We start from the raw sequence: 21,142 nt of genomic DNA, 5'->3' as shown, positions 1-21,142 counted from the left end.
TCAATTTCCAAATTAGACAAGCCCTGCTTGAAGTGGGTGAAATATTTCAGCCCTCTACATTTGTGCTGAAGGTGCTTTTCTCTTAAAAAAATGTGACCTGCTGCGTTCTTTGCATCTTTCAAACAATGTGATTCTAGCAATTTTGTTAGTCACCTTTATTTTATGTACTTTGTGCTTCAATTGGAACATCAATAACCAATTCTACCACTACTTACCTACCTCTCTCCGTCTCCATCTACCTTTCTGTCTACATGTCTGTCTGAGAAGGGTTTGTTGCAGAAGCAGAAAGAGCTGGAATCAAGTGGGAGACTCCTCCCCCCAGTGACATCACAACGCAGCTGACGTCCATCCCCTGGGGGGGTCTGAGCACTTCCAGTCTTTTAACAGTCAGATAGCAATGCATGTTGACCATGGTTGCCAGGTCTACCAGTGACCATCCCTTGGTACTCTGATCTCTGAATGTATAATAAAAGTATTTGTATAATAAATCTTAAATGTATCCTGTATGTATATTGATGTATATTATAAATGAGTATTTGTTGAACTCACTATACGATTAGACAGAATCACAGAAACGCTGTAGCTTCGTTCAGCTGCACCATTTCCATAATGTAAGTTTAGAGTGATTGGTCACCTGCTTGGCTAAGAAGCCAGGAGGGAAAATAGATCCATTCAATTGTAAATTAAGAGATTTCCATAGATTTCATGCAACATTTTCAATCCTTTAAACCTTTTAATCATTATAACTCAATGAGAAGAAAATCGCAGATCCCCTTGGTCCATCGCGTGCTGTAGGTAAGATTTAAGAGCTATTAGAGTGTAATTCATTAAAAATGGTATAGCCAGCGGTCAGCTTTTAGTGAGTGAAATGTTTTGCGAGAATATCTGTTTCCAGATGACTCTTTATGGAGCATTTTCAATTTAAGACCACTCCCAGCTAATTTAACCACTAAGTGAAGCTTTAACGTGATTGGTTCTGGGAATCCATCATGCCTGTCAATCAAAGGTGCGTGAAAGGCAGCACTTCCTGAATTCTGAAACATTTCGTTTCAGAATCTTGCATTAAAAGTGTTCAGTATAGTTTTCCTTATGAGACAGGCCACAGAATGAGCTGTTTGATCAGAATGTTTTAATAAAAACATAACCTTTATGAGTAAAAAAATAAAAGGATTTCAGTTAAAAGAAGCTGCTGGTCTTTAACTGGTTACAGTGGGTTCGAGTTTGGAACAAACCAAGAAACTCATGAACTTTGAAATTACTTGGCAGATGGATAAATGAAGAGCAGCAAGGGGCTCTCCGGGGAACACCCAGCAAACATGGAACAAGAAAAAATGTTGGAAGACATTGAACCCAGACAGCCCTTTTCTGCCTCAGAAAATAGAAATGTTCCATTGAAGAGCAGGTGTGTCAAAGGCCTGCTGAACGCAGCCCGAGAACGGCAGGTTCATTGTAGAAAAAGTATTTAAATATAAACGCGCTAGAAGCGCTCTGCTAGTATGAGGCAAACATAAGGACTTTGTACAACAGGGTCTCTTAAGTCAACGGAGCTGGACGGAGTTAGTCAATTAAAAACTGTCTCTTGCCATGGTAAAATAAATATGGCTTCATCGCTTCTCAACGCCCAAATCCTCTTCTTCATCACACCGCAGCAGGGAATGAACCGGCCAGAAGGGAGTCTACCTCCCTCCTCCAGGTCCAGGTCTGAGTCTACCTCCCTCCTCCAGGTCCAGGTCTGAGTCTACCTCCCTCCTCCAGGTCCAGGTCTGAGTCTACCTCCCTCCTCCAGGTCTTCACTGAGTCTACCTCCCTCCTCCAGGTCCAGGTCTGAGTCTACCTCCCTCCTCCAGGTCTTCACTGAGTCTACCTCCCTCCTCCAGGTCCAGGTCTGAGTCTACCTCCCTCCTCCAGGTCTTCACTGAGTCTACCTCCCTCCTCCAGGTCCAGGTCTGAGTCTACCTCCCTCCTCCAGGTCTTCACTGAGTCTACCTCCCTCCTCCAGGTCCAGGTCTGAGTCTACCTCCCTCCTCCAGGTCCAGGTCTGAGTCTACCTCCCTCCTCCAGGTCCAGGTCTGAGTCTACCTCCCTCCTCTAGGTCCAGGTCTGTACTGGTTTGCTCCAGGGGCTCCAGGGTTAGGGAAGTTTCCCATCAGGCTAGGGAGGTTCATCTCCCTCCCTGCTTGCTGGAAGTTCCAGAGTAGGGCCCCCGGCCAGACTACCCCGGGCCCCAGTAGATGCCTTATTCCCCCCAGGGCAGAGAGGGGCCCGAGCATGGGGTTGTGGGGGTAGCGCATGGCGGCGGGGGGCTGGGGGAGGAGAGCCGAGTGGAACCGGGGTTGTGGAAATCGTGGTTGTTGGGGGAACTGGTAGAAGGGGTGGACAGGCGTGCGCGAGGTGCCGGGGGGGTCCTGGCCTGGGGTCGTGATGAACCCCTTCATCTTGGAGGCTTGGGGGGCCTCCTCCTGTCCCGACGCAGGTTCCGGGCCTCCCTGTTGCCTTGACAACACAAAACAGGGCAATGATGAGGAGGCTTGCAGATGCGATGCCTGGCCATGCTCCACAGTCTACTGCTGCTGTGCGGCGCTTGTGTTAGCTAGCATTGTTAGCTAGTGTGGTTAGCTAGCGTGGTTAGCATGTTAACATTAACCAGACGGAAGATGCAGACTTACCTGCTAGCATGGCTTATATCATGACTAGATTTAGACCTTGCATATGAAAAAAAAATCATATGTTCGTTTCAAAAGGAAAGATGAACAATGATGTAATCCAGTGTTTCCCAAGGTATGAGGCACTGAGGGGCACTGCAGGGGGGGCGCAGGGGGATGGGATGCAAGGGAGAATTTAACGAATTGTAGCGCGGCGACAAGCTAATCATGCGAAACAAACGAAAGAGTTGCACACAAAAGCTGCCAACAAACAAGGTAACTAGTGACACCATCTACAGTACATGACCAAAAAGGATGTACTCACTGGCTCGGCCATGGTTCAAACGGCCACATTTCTGGCCAGCGGGGCTGAAGTTCATTGGGCCCACATTCCAGTTAAGTACAGGTGGATTGAACAAGTTTCCACGAAATTGCACCGCAGCACTAGCGCTATTCAAACCCACACGCCCTATTCTGCATGACGGATCGCCAGAAAAGGAAAGAAATAACATGGTAACTGAATTGCAAGAAGTACCAAAAACTGTCAGAGCATGTGCGTGGGCTTATTTTCTTTACCAAAGAGGGAGGGGGGGTCTGACAAAAAAAAAGTTTGGGAATCACTGGTTTAATCATTGCTCATCACACATTCAGCACACACACACACACGGCAAAAGTGGTCCTACCTGGGAGTGCAGCTCTTTATAGGCAAAGGCATGGTACTGCAGATGGGTTCGGCGTCAACCAGACCTCTTGAGCACACGCCCTCTTCACCCTCATTGGCTGTTTTCAGTTTGGTGCCATCTGTTGCTATGGCCGACGGCTCCGCCTTCACGCTGATCTGACTCTGGACTACAACTTTTCCGCCCATGGCTCCGCCCACTGGCTGTGATGCCCCTCCACTGACTCCCCCAACAGTCGGATGTGCTCCACCCATGGCGCTACCCCCTGGCTCCGGTGCCCCTCCCCTGTCTGTCGCCAGCACAGAGTGAATGGAGTCCAGAGTGGCTGCTAAGGCCTTCCTCCCTGGGGTGAGCTGGATTTCCTCGGGTGGTCCGCTGGGAGGGGAGGGGCAGCCGTTGGCTCCACCTTCCCGCCCGTGCTGCTGAAGCTTCTGAGCCCTCGCCTGGCGCTCCGCCTTAAAGTGGGATATGGCGAATCGCAACGCTTCAAAGTCAGCATTGGTCTGGGGCGGCAGGCCCTCGTTGGTGGAGGAGCAGGAGGAGGAGGTGGAGGTCGAGTGGGATTTGCGAGAGTCGGGAACCAGCTGGTCGAGGAGAGTCGCGGGCAGGTTTGTGGGGGAGGAGAGGGGGAGGAAATGAGGGCAGAAAGTAGGTGCAACTGGGGGTTTGGAGAAGTAGGAAGGAGAGAGTTCAGATACCAGAACAGGGTCCTCCTGACTCAGCTGCCTGTTTAGCACCCCTGGACCCACACCTGGACAAACACAAGACTGTTAGTAACCATAGCATCAGGACCATCACAAGACCAATTGCAACCATGGTAACTACGACACCTCTGGAGATGACTAGGCTCAACCCACTACAGTGTCAGAAAGCAAACACAAATAATAAATCCAGGTTCACATTTACAAGGATATTTTATAAGCAATAATGAATTGAAAAAAGCCAAAGAATCAATTTTTTGCAAAAACTCATTCACTAATTTGATTAATAACACACATGCATAATTGACCACAATTTATCAGCTGAATAACTCAAACAAAAATTACATTTTTGGTTCCTCAAGGTTCACTTCTGGGGTTGCTGCTCTTCAATCGTTAATGCTGTCATTAGTCCAAATTATGAACAACAATAACTTGTGTGTGTGGATGAAAAATGTTTCTGCTCTATTGTCTGATTGTTCACTTAACAAGGGCATTAAGCAAATCAATGGCTGGACAATTGATTTAAAGTCCTCTCTACAGGAACCTCACCTTCTGGCAAGTCTTCTGTTATTGGCTTGTCCTTGTAGCCTTGGTCAACAACCAGGCTGTTGAAGTTGTGGATGACATCGTCCATGTTGGCAATGATGATGCCACTACTGGAATATTTTGGGAACATCTCGAAGCGACGCTCTGATAAACCAAAGAATTCAGAGTTCAAAGGATTAAGAAACCAAGCCAATTTGATAAATGTTGTAAAATCATACAAACCTGTGACCTGTGTGTATGCATGTGTGTGTACCTGTTAGGAAGATGAGATGTCTGTGCTGGGTGTATCTGGCTTGCAGTTCGATCAGACATTCCAGATCAGGTGATTGGCTTTTAGTCATGTCACAGTGATGGTAGGGAAGGAGCTCTACCATCAGTCGCTTCTGATAGGCTGAGAGCACGTCCAATAAGCTGGCAGCGTCCTTTTTAAACCTGACCAAACAAACCAGACTGTTAGACCTCGACTGAAGTAGTACGGTATTGTTCAACAGTCTTAAATGAGAAATCTGGTGTTAAATGGATCTGGGATATGTTTAATATAACGAGTTGGGATGTTCGTTTGGGAGCAAAAAAGCGCATGTAGACGCATTCTTAAGTTGGCCGTTTTTAGTCGATTCTACCAAAACGCTATAAACTTGGAACGATGGGGGCATGTGTTATGGTAAAAACTAAATCGCTATTTTAAACCACTTAAAAGGCTAGAAGTAGCCCGACACTTCTTTGGTAGTATAATAAGGGTCTTAAAATACAAAGCGAGGCATTGATTACTTTGAGTGTACAGATTGTTTATTAAAATGACATTTTATGCACACAATACCATCAGTAGTTCACCTGTCGACAGTGTTGTGCCTGAATGCGTTCATTGAACGATAGTTCCTGAACGCGTTCATATTTTGGGCGAAGGTGAACTGAGCGTACTGTATTACTGCCTGATGAACGTGAACTTGTTTATTCTGGTGTCTGTGAACGGCACGCTCACTCGGTTTAACTTCGTCCAGTAGGGGGGTTATTTGTTTATCAACACGGCGGATGGGCGCGCAGAATGATTGCAAAAAGAAAATTTGTTTAACGGGTTGCCATGGTTATCTCCGTGTGGTTAATTTGCAGTTGCGGTGGTGTCAGCTTACTGTTACATTAAACTGTAATCAAAAAACTTGGTTATGTGCTATAGATCCTACAGTATCTGTGGTATAAAGGCTGGGACGAACTTCAAATTATAAATATGTACACTTTATGTTGAAAGTATAAACCGTCGCGATTCCCATTGAAACGAATGGCGCGGTGATTATTCTTAAAAACGAGAGCTGGTAAATTGTGAAAAATGAATTCAACTGTAATCAGACAAAGAGTAGATTATCTGTGGTATAAAGGCTGGGACGAATTTCGAATTATAAATATGTAAAATCCATAACATTAGCTCTCTGGCTCGATCAGCGGACAAGAATACCTCCTAGAATCATTGCTTGTTGGCCGGAAACGGAAAATGGGGCTGTTTACGTTTGGTTGTAGTCTTTTCGCTTAGTTCTCCGTCTCAACAGTAGGTCTAGAACCAACGAAAACACTACAACCAAACGTGAACACCACCCCTTTCCGTTTCCGGCCAACGAGCAATGAGTCTTCCAACAGAAATCAATGGGATTTACAAAATACGCTAAATATGCAATAAAACACGATAGAAACTGTACTTCGCTACGATACTTGATTCAACCACTCTATTTCATCCTAGACAAACCAGAAAGGGGGCTCAATGTTCAAAATACCGGAAAAAAATAATAGCTCACAGCAACATATTGAAAAAAAGAACTATGAACTAGTTCATTTTTGGAACTGTGAACTTAGTTCAAAATTTTGAATTCTGAACGTTTAACTGAACTAGTTCCTTTTAAAATTTGTGAACTGAACTTTGAACTAGTTCACGTAGAAAGTGAACTTTCCCAACACTGCCCGTTGACGCCATCTTGTCTTTAAGACTCAATAAGTAGATTGGCGAACACAGAGCTTGCGTGTTGTTCACGGATGTCACAAGCTCTGTGTTCGTCAATCTACCTATCGAGTCTTAAAGACAAGATGGCGTCGACGGGTGAACTACTGATGGTATTGTGTATGAAATGTCCTTTTTAATAAACAATCTTTACACTTACAAAGTTATCAATGCCTCATTTTATATGTTAAGATCCTTATTATACTACCAAAGAAGTGTCAGGCTACTTCTAGCCTTGTAAGTGGTTTAAAATAGCGATTTAGTTTTTACCATAGCACATGCCCCCATCGTTCCAAGTTTATAGCATTTTGGTAGAATCTGCCAAAAAAAGCCAACTTAAGAATGCTTCTACATGCGCTTTTTTGCTACCAAAGGAACATTCCAACTCGTTATCAAACTAAACATATCCCAGATCCATTTTACACCAGATTTCCCTTTAAAAGCCTATCTATTTCTTGTTCATTTCTAAAGTTGATTAAATAAAACCCAGACATTTTTTCCTATTTTTTTCAGATTCTTCACTCCCCATATGGTATGAACTGAGACACGCCTCAAAAATCGAGAATTTAACCAAACCATTGATTTGGTCTGCACTTCGGAGTGGTTACAGAGGTGTACCGCGGTACGTAAATGTGGCGTACATAGTGTTAATATGGCGAATGTAAAGGCTTGTTTTGCGATGCGGAATTTAAAACTTGAAGTTGGAGTTCCTCCCGGGCCGTTTAGCCAAAGTATACTACTCCGACTCTGTAATCCGACTCCGTAACTACGGAGACCCCTCAGCAGCTCTCCGTTGGGATGTCGGATATGCAATGCAATTCGCCGCCCGATCTAACTTATATGTTGACTACAAACCATGAAAGCAGTGTTGCAAATAAACTTCCAAAGCTTTTCAAATCTTATTTGGTGTTTTATTGGTCCTTAAGGTGCAAAGTAAACAATGTACAAAGTAATTAGGGTGCAAAGCCAAACCGGAGAAGTGATTCCGGAAATGAATTTGTTAAGAGGACCAATCACAGCCCTTGCTGTCTCCGTTGCGTCAACCAATAGGTCAATGGCGTTGATGGAAAGTTAAAAAATATTGGATGCTCTCCGGCTATGGCGAAGGCTCTCCGTGTCTACGTACAGCACTTTAACATGCACACGCTAGGGATGGGCAACGATCGTCGAATAGTCGGAGTCACGTAGAATATCGAATGATGAATGTGACTACCGTTATTTATTACACGGCTCTTCTCAATGCTGTTGAACGCTCCGTTGACTTGCATTGGCCTTCACAACTTCCGGTGGTGAATAGCGTCCTTGGTTGCTAAGCGACGTCAACGTCTTTGGCGGACTATTTCTCTGCTGATCAACAATACGAATGCTGGTAACAAATAAATTGTAAAAAGAAACACCGTGTGAAGTTTTTTTTTTGAAGTGTCTAGTTCACCGTCATGCAGGCTGTGTTCAGCAAAATAAATAAATAAATAGCGATCCGTTTTCGGCGCATGTAGGTCTATCGGCCTAAGCCCACGTTGAAATAATTTAGATGTTGAATGTTGACGGCGCAGTTGTTGCAGGGGTGCAAACTCATCAGGGATGAAAAAGGTGACAAGGACCCAAACCCCCTCGCGAAAATATATATATATATATATACACACACACAATATATATATATACACACACACATAATATATATATATATTGCATATGCTTCAATGTTATTCCAGTAAAACACAAATAAGTTGCGGCTATTTAGCTTGGATGGTTATCAACTTTCACAACCCCTTTAACTCGTCCTTGATTCTTTTCCGAACAAGGGAATGAGAAATGAAGCCAGTTCTTTGTTTTTTACTTCCGTTTATTAGAATTTGACATGGGTAACTCACAGAATAAACATTTGAAATACTTCCCACTTAACTCCCTTCCCATTTGGCTCCCCCCACCCCAACCCAGCATCCCTTGACAGAAACACAACCAAATATTTAAATAAACCTTTGTATACAATATTGAACTACATACAAAACTAAATAAAATAAACATGTCAGGTACACAAAAATCTCAAATCTTTTTTGCCTTTTTTGCCTGTACCAGTACTTCCAGTGCCTTAGTCCGCTTTTGAGCGGTTATGTGCCTCAATTTGGCTTGCCTGTCCTCCTCCACTGCAGTCTTCCTGCTTTGCTCGCCACTGGTTGATGGCTGGCACTCAAACTCTTCCTGCCTCTCTTTTTTTTTCAACATGGCCTGTTGTCTGCGAGCCTTGTCCAATGTTCCTGCAGTGTGGATGTTCCTGCAAAGGACCTTATCGACCCTGGAGAGCTTCACATCATCTCTCTTAAACATCTGGATGGCCGTCTGACTCCTGGACCTGAGGGCATATTTGGTTGTCTGGATAGCATTGTAGGTTGCCATGCTCATTTTGGTGCTTTTGTTGGTTATTATGTCTCCCATGGCACTGAATGATGATTCTACCATGGGTCCGTGGAAAATGGAGAGAGCCCCTCGAACCACATGGTTTAGGCCTGGGTACCTGCCAGTGTCCATCACTTTTGCCCACCAGTTCACCATGTTGTCACCATCGCTGTACAGGGGAAGGGTAGAATCCACAGTGAATTTCACCACTTCCAGTGGCACGTCACACTAGGGTGGCACCAAGTGGCCCATCATCCCTGGCCCTGACAGCCGCTTCAGCAGTATTCCAGTCTCTGAGTGGCCTCTTACCAATGGGTCCAGAGCAGACAGTGCCTGTAGGGTCCTGCTGTTCAGTGGCAGCTTTTCTGCATGTAGGCTGCTGTTGACATGTATGCAGTCTTCACTGTGTCGAGAAACTGCAGCACAATCGGATGACTTGGATTTTCTGCCTTGAGTTTCTCAGCCACCGGTCCGACATAAAACTCCCTGAGAGGCAGCATTTTGTCCCTGAACTCCATCTCCATGAGCTTCTTCGGTGTGGTGTGAAGATGCTCAGCCTTGACAAAGCATGCCATGAAGTTGGTGACCACTCCAAGCTGCTTGTCATGCAGTTTGTGGACAAGGGTTTGGCTACCCTGGAACACCATCACATACACCTTGAGGATTGGAAGGACACCAAGGTAAGCGCTCAGCTGGAGGTTAGTGTTGAGACTCTCGAACCAGACTTTCTTCACCACCCTCTCTTTTCTGTCCTTACCAACCTGTGGCATTCCTTTTTTGGAGAGATCCTGGTGGAAATAGTTGATCCTGGCCTTTGCCCGCTCACCAACACTATGGTCCTTGTAGATCTCCTGTAGGACTTCTTCGTAGAGGGTCTGGTCTGCCTTGCTAAGGAATCCATAGTAGAGCACCTTGTATGCCGGCAACATTCGGCGAGTGCTGATCCACACATCATAAGCCGACAGCCACCGATGTGCCACAAACCGTTGTGGGTTCGTTCCTTGAATGCCCATAAACTCACAGATCTCAATCAGGTATTTCGACTGGTCTGAAGCCCACTGGTGGTCTGTGTGTAGGTCAGAAAAGAGCTGCTCTAGGTGGTGGCCGAAGGGGGCAGCAAACTGTTTGGCGGCATTATGGATGTGGTGGCAAGAATCTCCATCAACATCCAAGAGGTTTTGGCAGTGCGTCCCTCTGATTCTGGTCTCCAGCCCAGACTTGCTCCCACGCATGACATTACAGGAGTCCATCATCATACTGATGAGGTTGGCAAAGGGAATGTTATGGTCATTGAAAAAGGTCACCAAGGCCGTTTCCAAATATTGAGCCATTCCCTTTAGGACTTCAATGGAGCCAAGGTGTTCAACAACCACATGCTTAAGCTCCTGATTAAAGTAGCACACAAGAATGGACAACACCTTCTTATTTGAGTTTGATGTGCTCTCTTATAAATTAATTGAGAATGGTGTTGATCTGATGCGCTCATACGTCCTCTCGGAGAAGGTGTGCCCCAGGCCCTGGACCATCTTGTATGAGGCAGCAGTCCGGGACAGCTTCATGCCCGTCAAAGCTGGTTTATCCCGAGCCAGTGTCTGGGCAAGCTCAACAATGACAGGAGCTACAGATAGGGGGAGGGAATGTTCTGCAATGGTTCCAAGAACCAGTGCCTGAAAAAAAAAAAAAAAAAAAATGTTAGTATTTTATATGATACCACTTGCAAAGCACATTCTTTATTAAAAAAATGATTTCCTTGTCTGCTTATCTAGGCTTAATGTAATGATCTATGACAACAACTAGCACATACTGGCTAACCAACACTCACTTCTGCATTTGCTACCCTTTCAAAGAGTGGTACTGGCACCTTCACTCTTTCCCTCATCTGCTCAGGGCCTGGCATTGAGGAGCTCTGCTGTGATGGGCCGGGCATTGATGAGCTCTGTTGTGATGGGCCAGGCATTGATGGTCCCTGCTGTGACTGGCCCTGAGTTGTTGACACTAATATGCTACGTGTGGTCATAATACCCACCACCTTTTGGGTATGTTTTTCTGTTTTACAGTGTGCCAAAAGGGCATGGGAGCCCTTGGTAGAATAATTTATCTCTTTGCAGCAGAGGCTGCATCGGGCATGGCCTGGTTTGTCAATTTTTTTGAAAAATTGAGAAAGTGGAAACACATATTCTACTCCCTTCACATTGCTCTTAGAGTCTAGCTTCAGCCAGGACCAGGACCATTTGCACCTTACTCCTGCCTCTAGTTGAGCCACAGTAATGGCATCCTCCTCCTCAAAATCTCTCATTCTGAAAACAAACTGAAGTGGGAGAGTGGTGAATTTGCTAGCTAGGCTTTCATACTTAGAACAAATAAAACGTGCTTTACGTTGCAATAAATAGGCATATTATAAAACAGTTAAGGTATAAAAAGGCATTTTAAATATTGGCTAGCTAACTACGTTGGCAAGCCAAAAGAAAAAAAACTAACTTGACAAGGTAACCTGCATAATTACTTATTGTATTGCATATAATATACAGATTGCTTACCGTAAAACGAGAGCAGCTTCCTTAAGTGTTGTAACGTTGTCTCGCTGGACAGCCGGCATGAAGGACCGTTGTGAACAATTTTTTCTATAATTTTGCTAACGGGACGTAACGGTGCGTTTCAACGCGTAATTCCGCCTCGTCATCATTAAACAAAAGTCATTATGAAATGCAAAAAACAAATAATGATCAAATAAAATACATATTAATATGTATCTACTGATCTGTGCTTTAAATGTCATTTTTATATGATTACAATGATCCCAAACATTTTAATAATCAAAATCGCTGAATTTGACCATGTCCTGTTCATACAGAGGAGACTTGCGAGATGAGGCAGCGACAATCCCTCACACACTGGGTTGAGCGCATGCCTTTTGCTTTCTCATTGGTTTTTCATCCCTGAAATATTCGTATTTTATTTTACAATTTATATTTGTATTTTATTATGTCGTTTGTATCCATTGAATAGGTAGTGTATTTCACGTATGTGTAGAAGCTAGTTAGACATAAAACCACAGAGAAAAAGCATGGAAGGCATACCTAACCTCTGCCTCACTGAAGGGGGCTGGAGAGAGCCTGGAAAATGGACTTCCCTTCCAGTGAAGGTATAAATAATGGGAGACCAATGCCAGGGCTTAAAGGTTTGCTTCAAACGACGGAACATAAAATAACTTGATCGACTCCTCACATTGAAAGACAAACTGCTTTGAAAATATTTGGAACCTCAAGAATAGATTTGACTCTGGACGAACGGAATAAATATTAGCAAGGGGAGGTAGGGGGCTTCTCACCCCTCATTCGCTAACATTACATTGATATCAGAGTAAGCCTTTGCTCCGTTGATTTTCCATTATTTATTTTAGTTTTTTTTTTTTAATGTGAAGGTATGGTAGGTACATTTAACGTTGTTTTCTCGCTTAGATTTTTCAAAGGTTCCTGAGAAATAGACACTGTACTATCCGATAACACCGTTATTGTAACCAGCAAAAATGGTTGTGATTTGCGATGCGTATGTCAGCGAACTGTCTGACATTAGCACGTTAGCCTACGTTAGAAAGCCTGACTCCCTTGTTTTTGAAGCGTACCAACGTCACTCCTGTCTAGTACGGCATCAAGGCAGCTACAGACCCGAAGATGACATGATTACACGGGTTGGCCAAACGAACAAGCTTGGAATAAATATTTATGACAGCTTGCGTTCGCCGATTACTTGGACGCCCCCCCCCCCCCGAAATATTTTTATTGCAGATCTCCATGAATCACACAAATGACCTTTTTCGGAACAAAAACGGCGAATTTCGCCGAAAGGTGACAAGTTTGCATCCCTGTGTTGAAATAAAGTGATTGATTTCATACAAATCATAAAAGCCTCTTCCTGTTACATTGAGAGTGCGTGCATCCGAGGTGCGTGCGTGGGGGGTTCTTGATTGACCGATTTTCAAATATTATTCGAATACTTCTCAGCGAATATCGAATAGTATTTTTGCCAGAAATGCACATCCCTAGCACACGCATTTGAAAAGGCACCATCCAGGTGTTACTATCACTGTTGCTGTGGAAAAAAAAACGAGCTGTGCAAACCCAACTCATGACACTATTTCAAAAACCCCTGTGTGGGAATTCAGAAATGCAAATGCCATAACCAAGTTTATTGGTGTTTTCATTGCTGCTGATCTACGGCCATTCTCCGTTGTTGACAAACAAGCAGTTTTTTAAAATTTTCCCCTTAACTATGAACCGTACCGTACCGTGACTTAAAAACCGAGGTATGTACCGAACCGTGACTTTTGTGTACTGTTACACCCCTAATACCTATACATATAAAACTCTGCATTTCTACTGTTTTGTACTACCAAAACTAAAACATAACTGCAGTAGCATTCGGGTACCTGGCCTGCTGTTTGAGGTTCTTGTGAGTCTTGCAGTGGATCCTCCACCGCCACATGCCTTCAGCTGAGCTCTGTTCCTCCAGGAACATGAGGAGAGCATCCAAACGCTCTGCACACACACACTGTTAGAGGACTAGAGTAGACATGTTTGTGAAACGTGTGAGTAACGTGTGTGTGTGTACACGTGTGTTACCATGAGTGATGAAGTGGGGATTTAGGACGAACTCGTCTGAGACAATGCAGCCTCCAGATACAAAGAGCTCGTTGTAACTGCCGTTCCTCAGGTCATCCAGAGAGTCCACACCTACAAACTTGACACAGTTCCGCCTCTTCAGAGACACAAGCCCTGGGACCTGAGGTATGAGGTGTAGGACAGGTGTCACCAGTAGTCCTTTGATACATACATGAACTCCGAAAAGAACTTCAGAGAGCCAGGTCCGGAGATGATCAAGTGTTGCCCTTTCAAACATGCAAAACACAACCTGAAATAGGCTGCATCATACGTGTTCAAAAATAACAGAGATACTCTGTATACGTTAGGCGAAGGGTGGTGCCTGCGTGGAGCATGTAGGAGGCAGGACATGGTTTGCAGTGGAACACGTGGGTGAGGCTTCCAACTCTGTCAGGCTGACCCTCTTTGCGGTGTGATAACACTGCATGTAATCAGACGTATCCGCAATATCAACAGAAGAGTGGAAAAGTTTGAAACCAAAATACACGCAAGAAGAAAAAAGTATGAAACAGGTACACTTGCGTGAAACTCGCCCGTCGCATGATTGAAACGGCATCAAAACATCAGCAACTCGCCCGCTCGCTCGTACTGAATCCTCCAGACTTTACACTAGGGGCCTGGCAGGGTAAACTCCAAAACAGGCGGATTCTGACATTTGCTTTCACACACTGCCCCTCTGGATATTATCCAGAGCATTTCCGGCTTACACTGCATTTGTGAAAGACCTGCTTGTGTTCAACAGGTGTCCAGGTGTGAGCAGGTGTAGTCATGTGTGTGACAGGTGAATGGTGGTGTGTGACGGGTGTGTCCAGGTGTGTGTCACGGGGGTCCCGGTGTGGGAGTTACCTTGTGGATGTGGGCAGAGATGTCCTTGTTCTGGATCACCACCAGGAACCGCTCTCCTGGACTCTTTTGTTCCAGAAAGGTCACCGGACTTTGTTCTACATGTCCCTGGGAGAGCAGATACTCCTAGAACACACACACACACACACACTGTAAGCGATTGCTCTAGTTCAGTGTATTTGTAGCCTATTGAGTCTTGTGTGTACAACGTTATGCAGCACACAGGCCTTCAACTATTTACAGCCTGTGACGTGTCATTCTGCATCTGAGGACATTGAAGCAAAGTATACCTTATGCCCGTTTAAAATCTGTTTCCCATAACCAGAGGCCAGACACCGCACCCTAATCACCTTCTGTACGACCCTTGTCTAGACCGCTGTGATGCTGGCTCTATATCCCTATAGACTCCCTCCCCATAGTGGGTCTCTCACCACACATACAAGATAACAAAGAGGAAATAATAAATAAAAACTATACACAGGGTGTGGCTGTCCAAAATAAGAACATCCAGTTGTTTTATTACAAATAAAACCAGTTGAAGAGATAAAGACAAATAACCTTAAGTTACACAGAAATACAACTCTTGTCTGTAACTGCCTTGTCCAGGGGCCAGGAAAAGCTTCCCTGTTTGTCCCCCTTTATATTTAGACATCAAACCCATATATGGGAGTATTGTGTTTCCGTAACCGTAATCCAAGAAAACCCCCAAAGCAGAACCAAAACAGTACTTTTCCGAATACAAGTCTGGGTGCCAACGGCCCAAAGGCACGATCCCCTGTTTGAAGAGGATTTGGAGGAACAGTTGGAAGGTGTTGGCCAGTGGACCTCAGAGGTTGACGTAAAGTGTAGTGATACAGTGTGTTGCGGAGAGTTTAGGAGGGGCGAGTGCAGTGAAACCAGGATATAGGTTGGGACTTGACCATAAGGTGCTGCGGTGGTGAGGACCAGAGGTTGAAACTGAACAGGGATGCCAGGGTCAATTGAGTTAGTTGGCTCTTACGTTAGAAAAAGTTGAATCTCTCAGGCAGGGTAGGAGCCATATCAAACTCAAGACAGAAGGGGACACAAAGGGGTCTCTAAGTCAAATCGGATCGGGCTGTGTTGGTTCATAACCCAGGTCATTCTGGGTCAAGCCCACTGACACGTACTACTTCCTTCTTCTTCTTTTTTTCTTCCTATCAGTGTCTGTGGTTGCCTTGGCACTGGGGGAATGGGTATACCGTGTAGGGGTCTGCCGAGGTTTGGGCAGCTTCCTTTTACTCTCCATGGCCCCCCGTTCCGCTCTGTCATGACTGATATTCCTCTTGTTATGACCACGTCGTGGCTCATCCTTGTTGGCCCTTTTCGGCTCCCCAACCTTGCTCCTATTTTCCCGACGGGGTCTCGGAGAAGTTTTCCTTTTCAGCACCAAGGTAAAAGGATCACGAGAGAATGCTGAGGGTAACCTAGCTCCTCTCCAGTTCCTGCTCAGAACTACACTGAGCTGTCCACCAACCCTGACCCAGCCCTGTTCTATGCCGCCACCTCGCTCATCAGTAACATACCACCTGCATATCTCCCCCCTTTGAACGTCCTTGCTAATACCCTGCATCCTCCGCCACTGCATGGGGTTGGGCTCCTCAGACGCACCAATAAGAAAACCCTTGGTACAAGGTTCGGGAAAGTCCCTTGGCTCGTGGACTCCCTCGCCCCAAGTGATTGGCCCTGGGATGGCCCCTAAAAACATATCCCACTTCTTCCCTCCAACTGTCACAATACAAGTGGGGCAAACGCCTGTTTTGCCAATCAGGAGATCCCGCTGCAAAAACAACATGGTCTCCCCTTCAGGCTTATGGCACGTCTCACAGCAGACCCTGGTTCGCTTCCCCCCAGGCCGGGGAGATGGGGGCCCAGGCCAGGAACCAGGCGGGCAAGGGGCCCAGGCACCCCCTGGGTATGGTACGACAGGCCATGGTGCATTGCCCTGCCCATTGCCCTATACAACAGAAAACAAACATTGAACAAAAAGAATAGACATCATAAATGGAGCATGTTGGTTAGTAATTCAGGTGCTTTCTTCCCCATAGCCTTAACGCTGTGCGGTGTATCCTAAAAAATAACTTCAGAGGCTCCTGACTAAAGATGCACTGATGGAATCGGTCAGCTCTTTTGCAGGTCAGACATATTGATCCCCCTGTACTCTAGCAGAGTGTGTTCATGAAGAGGGGGAGGAAGGATCTGCTGACCTAGCTCAGCGTTCCCTATCCCAGCATTGTAGTTTGTAGTCTGATAACGCCGTAATCAATCCATGTTATCTAGTGGTAATAAGTTTTCAGATCTACCACAAGGCAATGTGTTGGGTCTTGCTAGTCTTTCTTGAGCTAGGCTGTCAGTAAACTACTTACCCACTCTGTGGTCTCCTGTTTCCATCCAGTGTCTAATTCCCTCCATTATCATACCATTCGTGGGGACCTGCCATGAAGGGCTTTCCTTTCAGCATCGACAGTGGATATCAAATATAGTCTTGACCTCTGGTGACCAGAAAACCAGCCTCTAGTCTCGTTTTTCTGCCCTTTTTTCTCCCATTTCCCCTCAGGTACTAGCTACTTTATCTTGAGTCCACACTTCAGATTCTAGTTACCATTGGTCCAGACATAGGATCCTAGTTCTCAAAACATGGTTTCTATTTAGCCATGGTCCAGATAAAGGATCCTAGTTACCCATGAACCAGACTTACCCAGGCATAGGATCCTCATTAACCATGGCCCAGATATAGGATCCTAGTTAACAATGGCCCATACATAGGATCCTAGTTAACCATGGCCCAGACATGCAATCCTAGTTAACCATGACCAAGACATAGGCTCCTAGTTAACTATGGCCCAGACGATGCTGATAACTTTCACCATCATGCTGGCCAAGAGTAGAAAACATTCTGTGGCACTTCTTGTTGATCAAGAACTGAAACTCCCTCTCCGTAGCACTGATTGGTCCCATAAAACAGTTACAATTATAAGAAAAGGCTTTCAACAGGCTAGAGGCCAGACTGATATGCATAGAGAAACAGAATGTGATCAGGAGGCTCTCATGAGGCTACAGGCTACAGCCAGGAAGGCTACATTCACCACCTTTCCCCTGGAGAGAACGATGGCACAGTGTACCGGTTTTTTGTAGGCCATCATCCCGCCAGCCCCTGCACCCACCTACCTACACCCACACCAACACAAGAATACTCCAAATAACTAAAAGCATAGATGTAAAAATGAGTACTAGTAGAGAGACACCTTTATGTGGTTGACACACCGAAGTAGTGCTGGAGATAGTTAATTGCTGTAGATTTATGGAGGTTCTGAGCTGTAGAAGTATAGTGATAGAAAGGTGTAGAAGCATTAGGTTTTGAGCAATAGAGGCAGGGTTTCCCGCAGAAAATGTGTTAGTTAAGGTGTTGGGGTTTGCCAACAGACCGGGGGGGGGGGGGGGGGGTTTCCTGTCTACCCAGAGGGGTAAAGCTGCTGTAAATTGCTGCGGGAATCCCTGAGCGGTATAATGATAGAAAGGTATGGCGATAGCAAGGTGTAGAGGAACAAAGCTGTAGAGGTATCCTGAGAGAGGTGTAGAGGTGTGAAGTAGTGTTTGGTGGAGAGGTTTACCCACCCTGATTTGGTCGTAGAGCAGGTCTTCTGGCTCAGAGTTGTGTATGTAGAACTGGACCGAGTTCCTCTTCACGTCCTTGATGATCTCCACAAGATTGCTGAACACCTCTGGCTGCAGTTGGCTGATCAGGGAGCTGATGGCTCCTGGCGGGGGAGCCTGGCCCAGGCCCGAGTCAGGGTCAGGGATAGGGTCAGGCTCTGGGACAGGGTCAGGGCAGGATCTGTCTCTTAGCACAGACAGACTCCCTTCACCGTCCGCATCCACCAGACTGCTGCCGATGGTACTGCTGCTGTTGCCAAGCAACCCAGGCGGTTGCTGGGGACACCAGGAGGGTTGTGTGGGTCCCACACAACCCTGGGCTGGGGAGGGCTGGGGAGGGGCTTCACAAGGTGGGGGGTGTTCTGAGAGGGGCTGGAGGAGAGGAGAGCTGAAGCCTGGCCCACTGCTGGGTCCAGACTCCCCCTCCCTCCCAGATGACATCACGTTGTGACCAAGGGGTTCTGAGCTACTGCAAATGCTACCACTACCGTCGCAAGCACTAGCTCGCATTCCGGCCAAGAAGTCAGAGATACTGCTAGCTAGTGTCACATTGGTTTCAGTCCTGCTAACTTCAGCCAGGCTAGCGTTAGCCAGGCTATCAGTACCTGTAGCCTGAGTGTCTTGCAGTAACCTGCTCATGTCGTTCCTCAGAGAGCAAACAAATTCTTGGATCGGCGTGCTGGTGCTGAAGAATGACACGTACTGAGAAAAGCCTGCTAGCCTCCTGCTGGGTTCTGTAGGGGGGATGTGTTCTGTTGAGGGCGTGTGTTCTACAGACCGTGCAAACGCTGTGGATGGGCTGTGTTCTATAGAGTGTGTGCGTGCTGTAGATTGTTTGTGCTCCGTAGAGACTGTGCGATGCCTGGGGTTTGTGCGCAGTGTGTGAGGCTGGGCGCTGCAGGTGATGTTGACCTCCTGCAGGAGGTGCTGTATGTCCAAGGAAAACACACCCAGGTTCTCCTTCACAATACCATCCACGTCCTCGAGAAGAAGGGGAGCAGGGGAGGCGACTACCCGGGCTCTGGCCTCCTCCCTCTTGTGTTTTGATGATTCCATCATCACCTCCTCCTCCTCCTCCTTCTTCTTCTTCTCCTCCTCCTCCTCCTCCACCTCCTCCTCCAACAGTGCCATTTCCTCTCTTTGCTCCACCACCTCCTTGTGCTGTGGAGAGGTGTACGGAGAAGGCGTGTGCGTGGTCTCCGCAAGAAAAGGGGTTATATCCATGTTCTGGCTGGCAACACCTGCCGGAGAAAGGGATGTATCATCTACCCGGACACTATAGCAAATATTCAAACATTAGGGAGAAGCCAGAGGATTATTGATCCCCAAACTTATATTTTACAATAGGTGCAACAGCTGTGCCCGCCGTGCTAGGTTCCTGAGCTAGTCACATATGATTAGTTGAAATTAGGGATGATTACAAAAAAGGGGTTTTGAGGCAGTCTTGTCTGAAGTGAGGAAACTCATTTCTAAATTGTAGCTGCAAGCGGCCTCAGTAGCTGTTCACAGCCCATGCTTCAACACTCACCCCAGTGACCCCCCTTTCCCAGGGAATCACCAGGGCGTGTCACGTCTAAGGCTGAACGATTAATACAATTCAAACCTCATCGCAATGTAATAGAACACGATTTGTCAATTGCAAAGGCTACGATTTTTTGTGATTTGTTACTCCTACTGACTGGAGGGTAAGATTCATATTTTTTTCTTCTACAATCCAATAGTTAAATAAAGATGTTATTACATCAATTCGTGCATCAATTCATCTCAGCACATAGGCCTGGCCAAAAGGAAAGAGCAGTTTATATGTTGACTGCTTCCAATGTTGTGTTGGTCATACTATAGAATAATTTATTGCTTGTTTAGTGAGTAAACAGAACATAAGGAGCTTTAAAAAGAAAAATCACATACTGAATCGCAATCGCAATATTGGTCAGAATAATCACAATTCGATTATTTCCCCAAATCGTTCAGCCCTAGTCAAGTGGAGTTAAGAGATAAGTCTCTGCAGGCGATTTGTAGTTTTCCAAGCAATGGTTTGACACTTGACACTGTATGTGTAATTTTGAGCCCCCTATGAGGGAAGTTGTGCACTAGTTTGGTTTAGCGTATCGCTTTCTATGTTGACAGTGACGTACTTCATTAAGTTATCAACACCAAACTTGGCCCACTTCAACATCATGTTTTTATTGAGTTGGAAGGAAGGTTTTCTCTGCTTTCATTTGATAGAAACCATGTTTATGTGAAATAGATTTGTAGATTATTTTAAGTGGTGCTTTAAATTGATCTGGGTGCTAGAATTTAGTCAAACATAGACATACTGTATTTGAGCCCAGGACCAAGATAGAAACCTGATACAATGTTCTATAGGCCAATTTCCTCCCTTATTTTGGGCTTTATCATCGTTAGTGTTCCCAAGCAGTTTATAGTGTCAAACATAAGAGTGTCGTTTGTGGGAACGTCATAATATGTAGTCTGATAGTTTCAAGCCTATCTTCATCAATTATTTTTAATTTATTTGATCAGGAATGTTTGTCCCTAGTTGCATAGGCGTCGATTCCGCTGGGGACATGTTCCCACCAGTTTTAGTCAAGATTCATTTTGCACCCACTTTTGAAAAAAAAAAAAAAAAAAAAAAAATTCGAGTTGAATTATTATGGATTATTACAAGGCTCTTCTCAATGCTGTAGACTGCCCCATTCACTTGCATGGGCCTTCCCAACTTTCAGCTGTCAATTATTTGTTTATTACATGGCTCTTCTCAATGCCATGGAATGCTCACGTCCAGCATATTTGACCGCTGTCAAGGAAAGTGGATTTTTTGCCTCTGATTCACGTCATCTGTATCACTCCACAGTCCAGTAACTTATCAACCCCAGCGTATTCGGTTGCTAAGTGACGTCAATGACATTGGTGAACTATTTCTCTGCTGATCAACGCTACGAATGACAACAAATACATTGTAAAAAGAGACACACTGTGTGAAGTTATTTTTTTGTTTTGGCAAGTAGCCAATACTAATAATACC

At 45.5% G+C, this 21,142-nt stretch overlaps 1 protein-coding gene across 5 annotated transcripts in view; it reads right to left on the bottom strand.

Annotated features, from left to right (window-relative positions):
* Positions 1-1,115: 1,115 nt before the first annotated feature.
* Positions 1,116-21,142, bottom strand: part of tasora (transcription activation suppressor a) — a 43,722-nt gene continuing 23,695 nt past the window's right edge. Inside the window, exons 21-29 of one of the 5 annotated variants that reach the window (XM_079748029.1) lie at positions 18,079-19,358; positions 14,449-14,571; positions 13,564-13,723; positions 13,371-13,479; positions 4,823-5,001; positions 4,573-4,713; positions 4,021-4,073; positions 3,326-3,906; positions 1,116-2,493 (exon numbers count right to left, since the gene is read on the bottom strand). In XM_079748029.1, coding sequence (XP_079604155.1) covers positions 2,076-2,493; positions 3,326-3,906; positions 4,021-4,073; positions 4,573-4,713; positions 4,823-5,001; positions 13,371-13,479; positions 13,564-13,723; positions 14,449-14,571; positions 18,079-19,358 — 3,044 coding nt within the window. In that variant the 3' untranslated portion in view covers positions 1,116-2,075. Of the gene's footprint in view, positions 2,494-2,967; positions 3,117-3,325; positions 4,074-4,572; positions 4,714-4,822; positions 5,002-13,370; positions 13,480-13,563; positions 13,724-14,448; positions 16,421-18,078; positions 19,359-21,142 lie in introns of those variants that run through there. The other 4 variants (XM_079748030.1, XM_079748028.1, XR_013812290.1 and 1 more) reach the window with 4 other exon arrangements.

Source organism: Pollachius pollachius (assembly GCF_949987615.1).
Source record: "Pollachius pollachius genome assembly, chromosome: 12".
Classification (NCBI taxonomy): Eukaryota; Metazoa; Chordata; class Actinopteri; order Gadiformes; family Gadidae; genus Pollachius; species Pollachius pollachius.
This window is presented reverse-complemented; position numbering and strand designations above follow the sequence as displayed.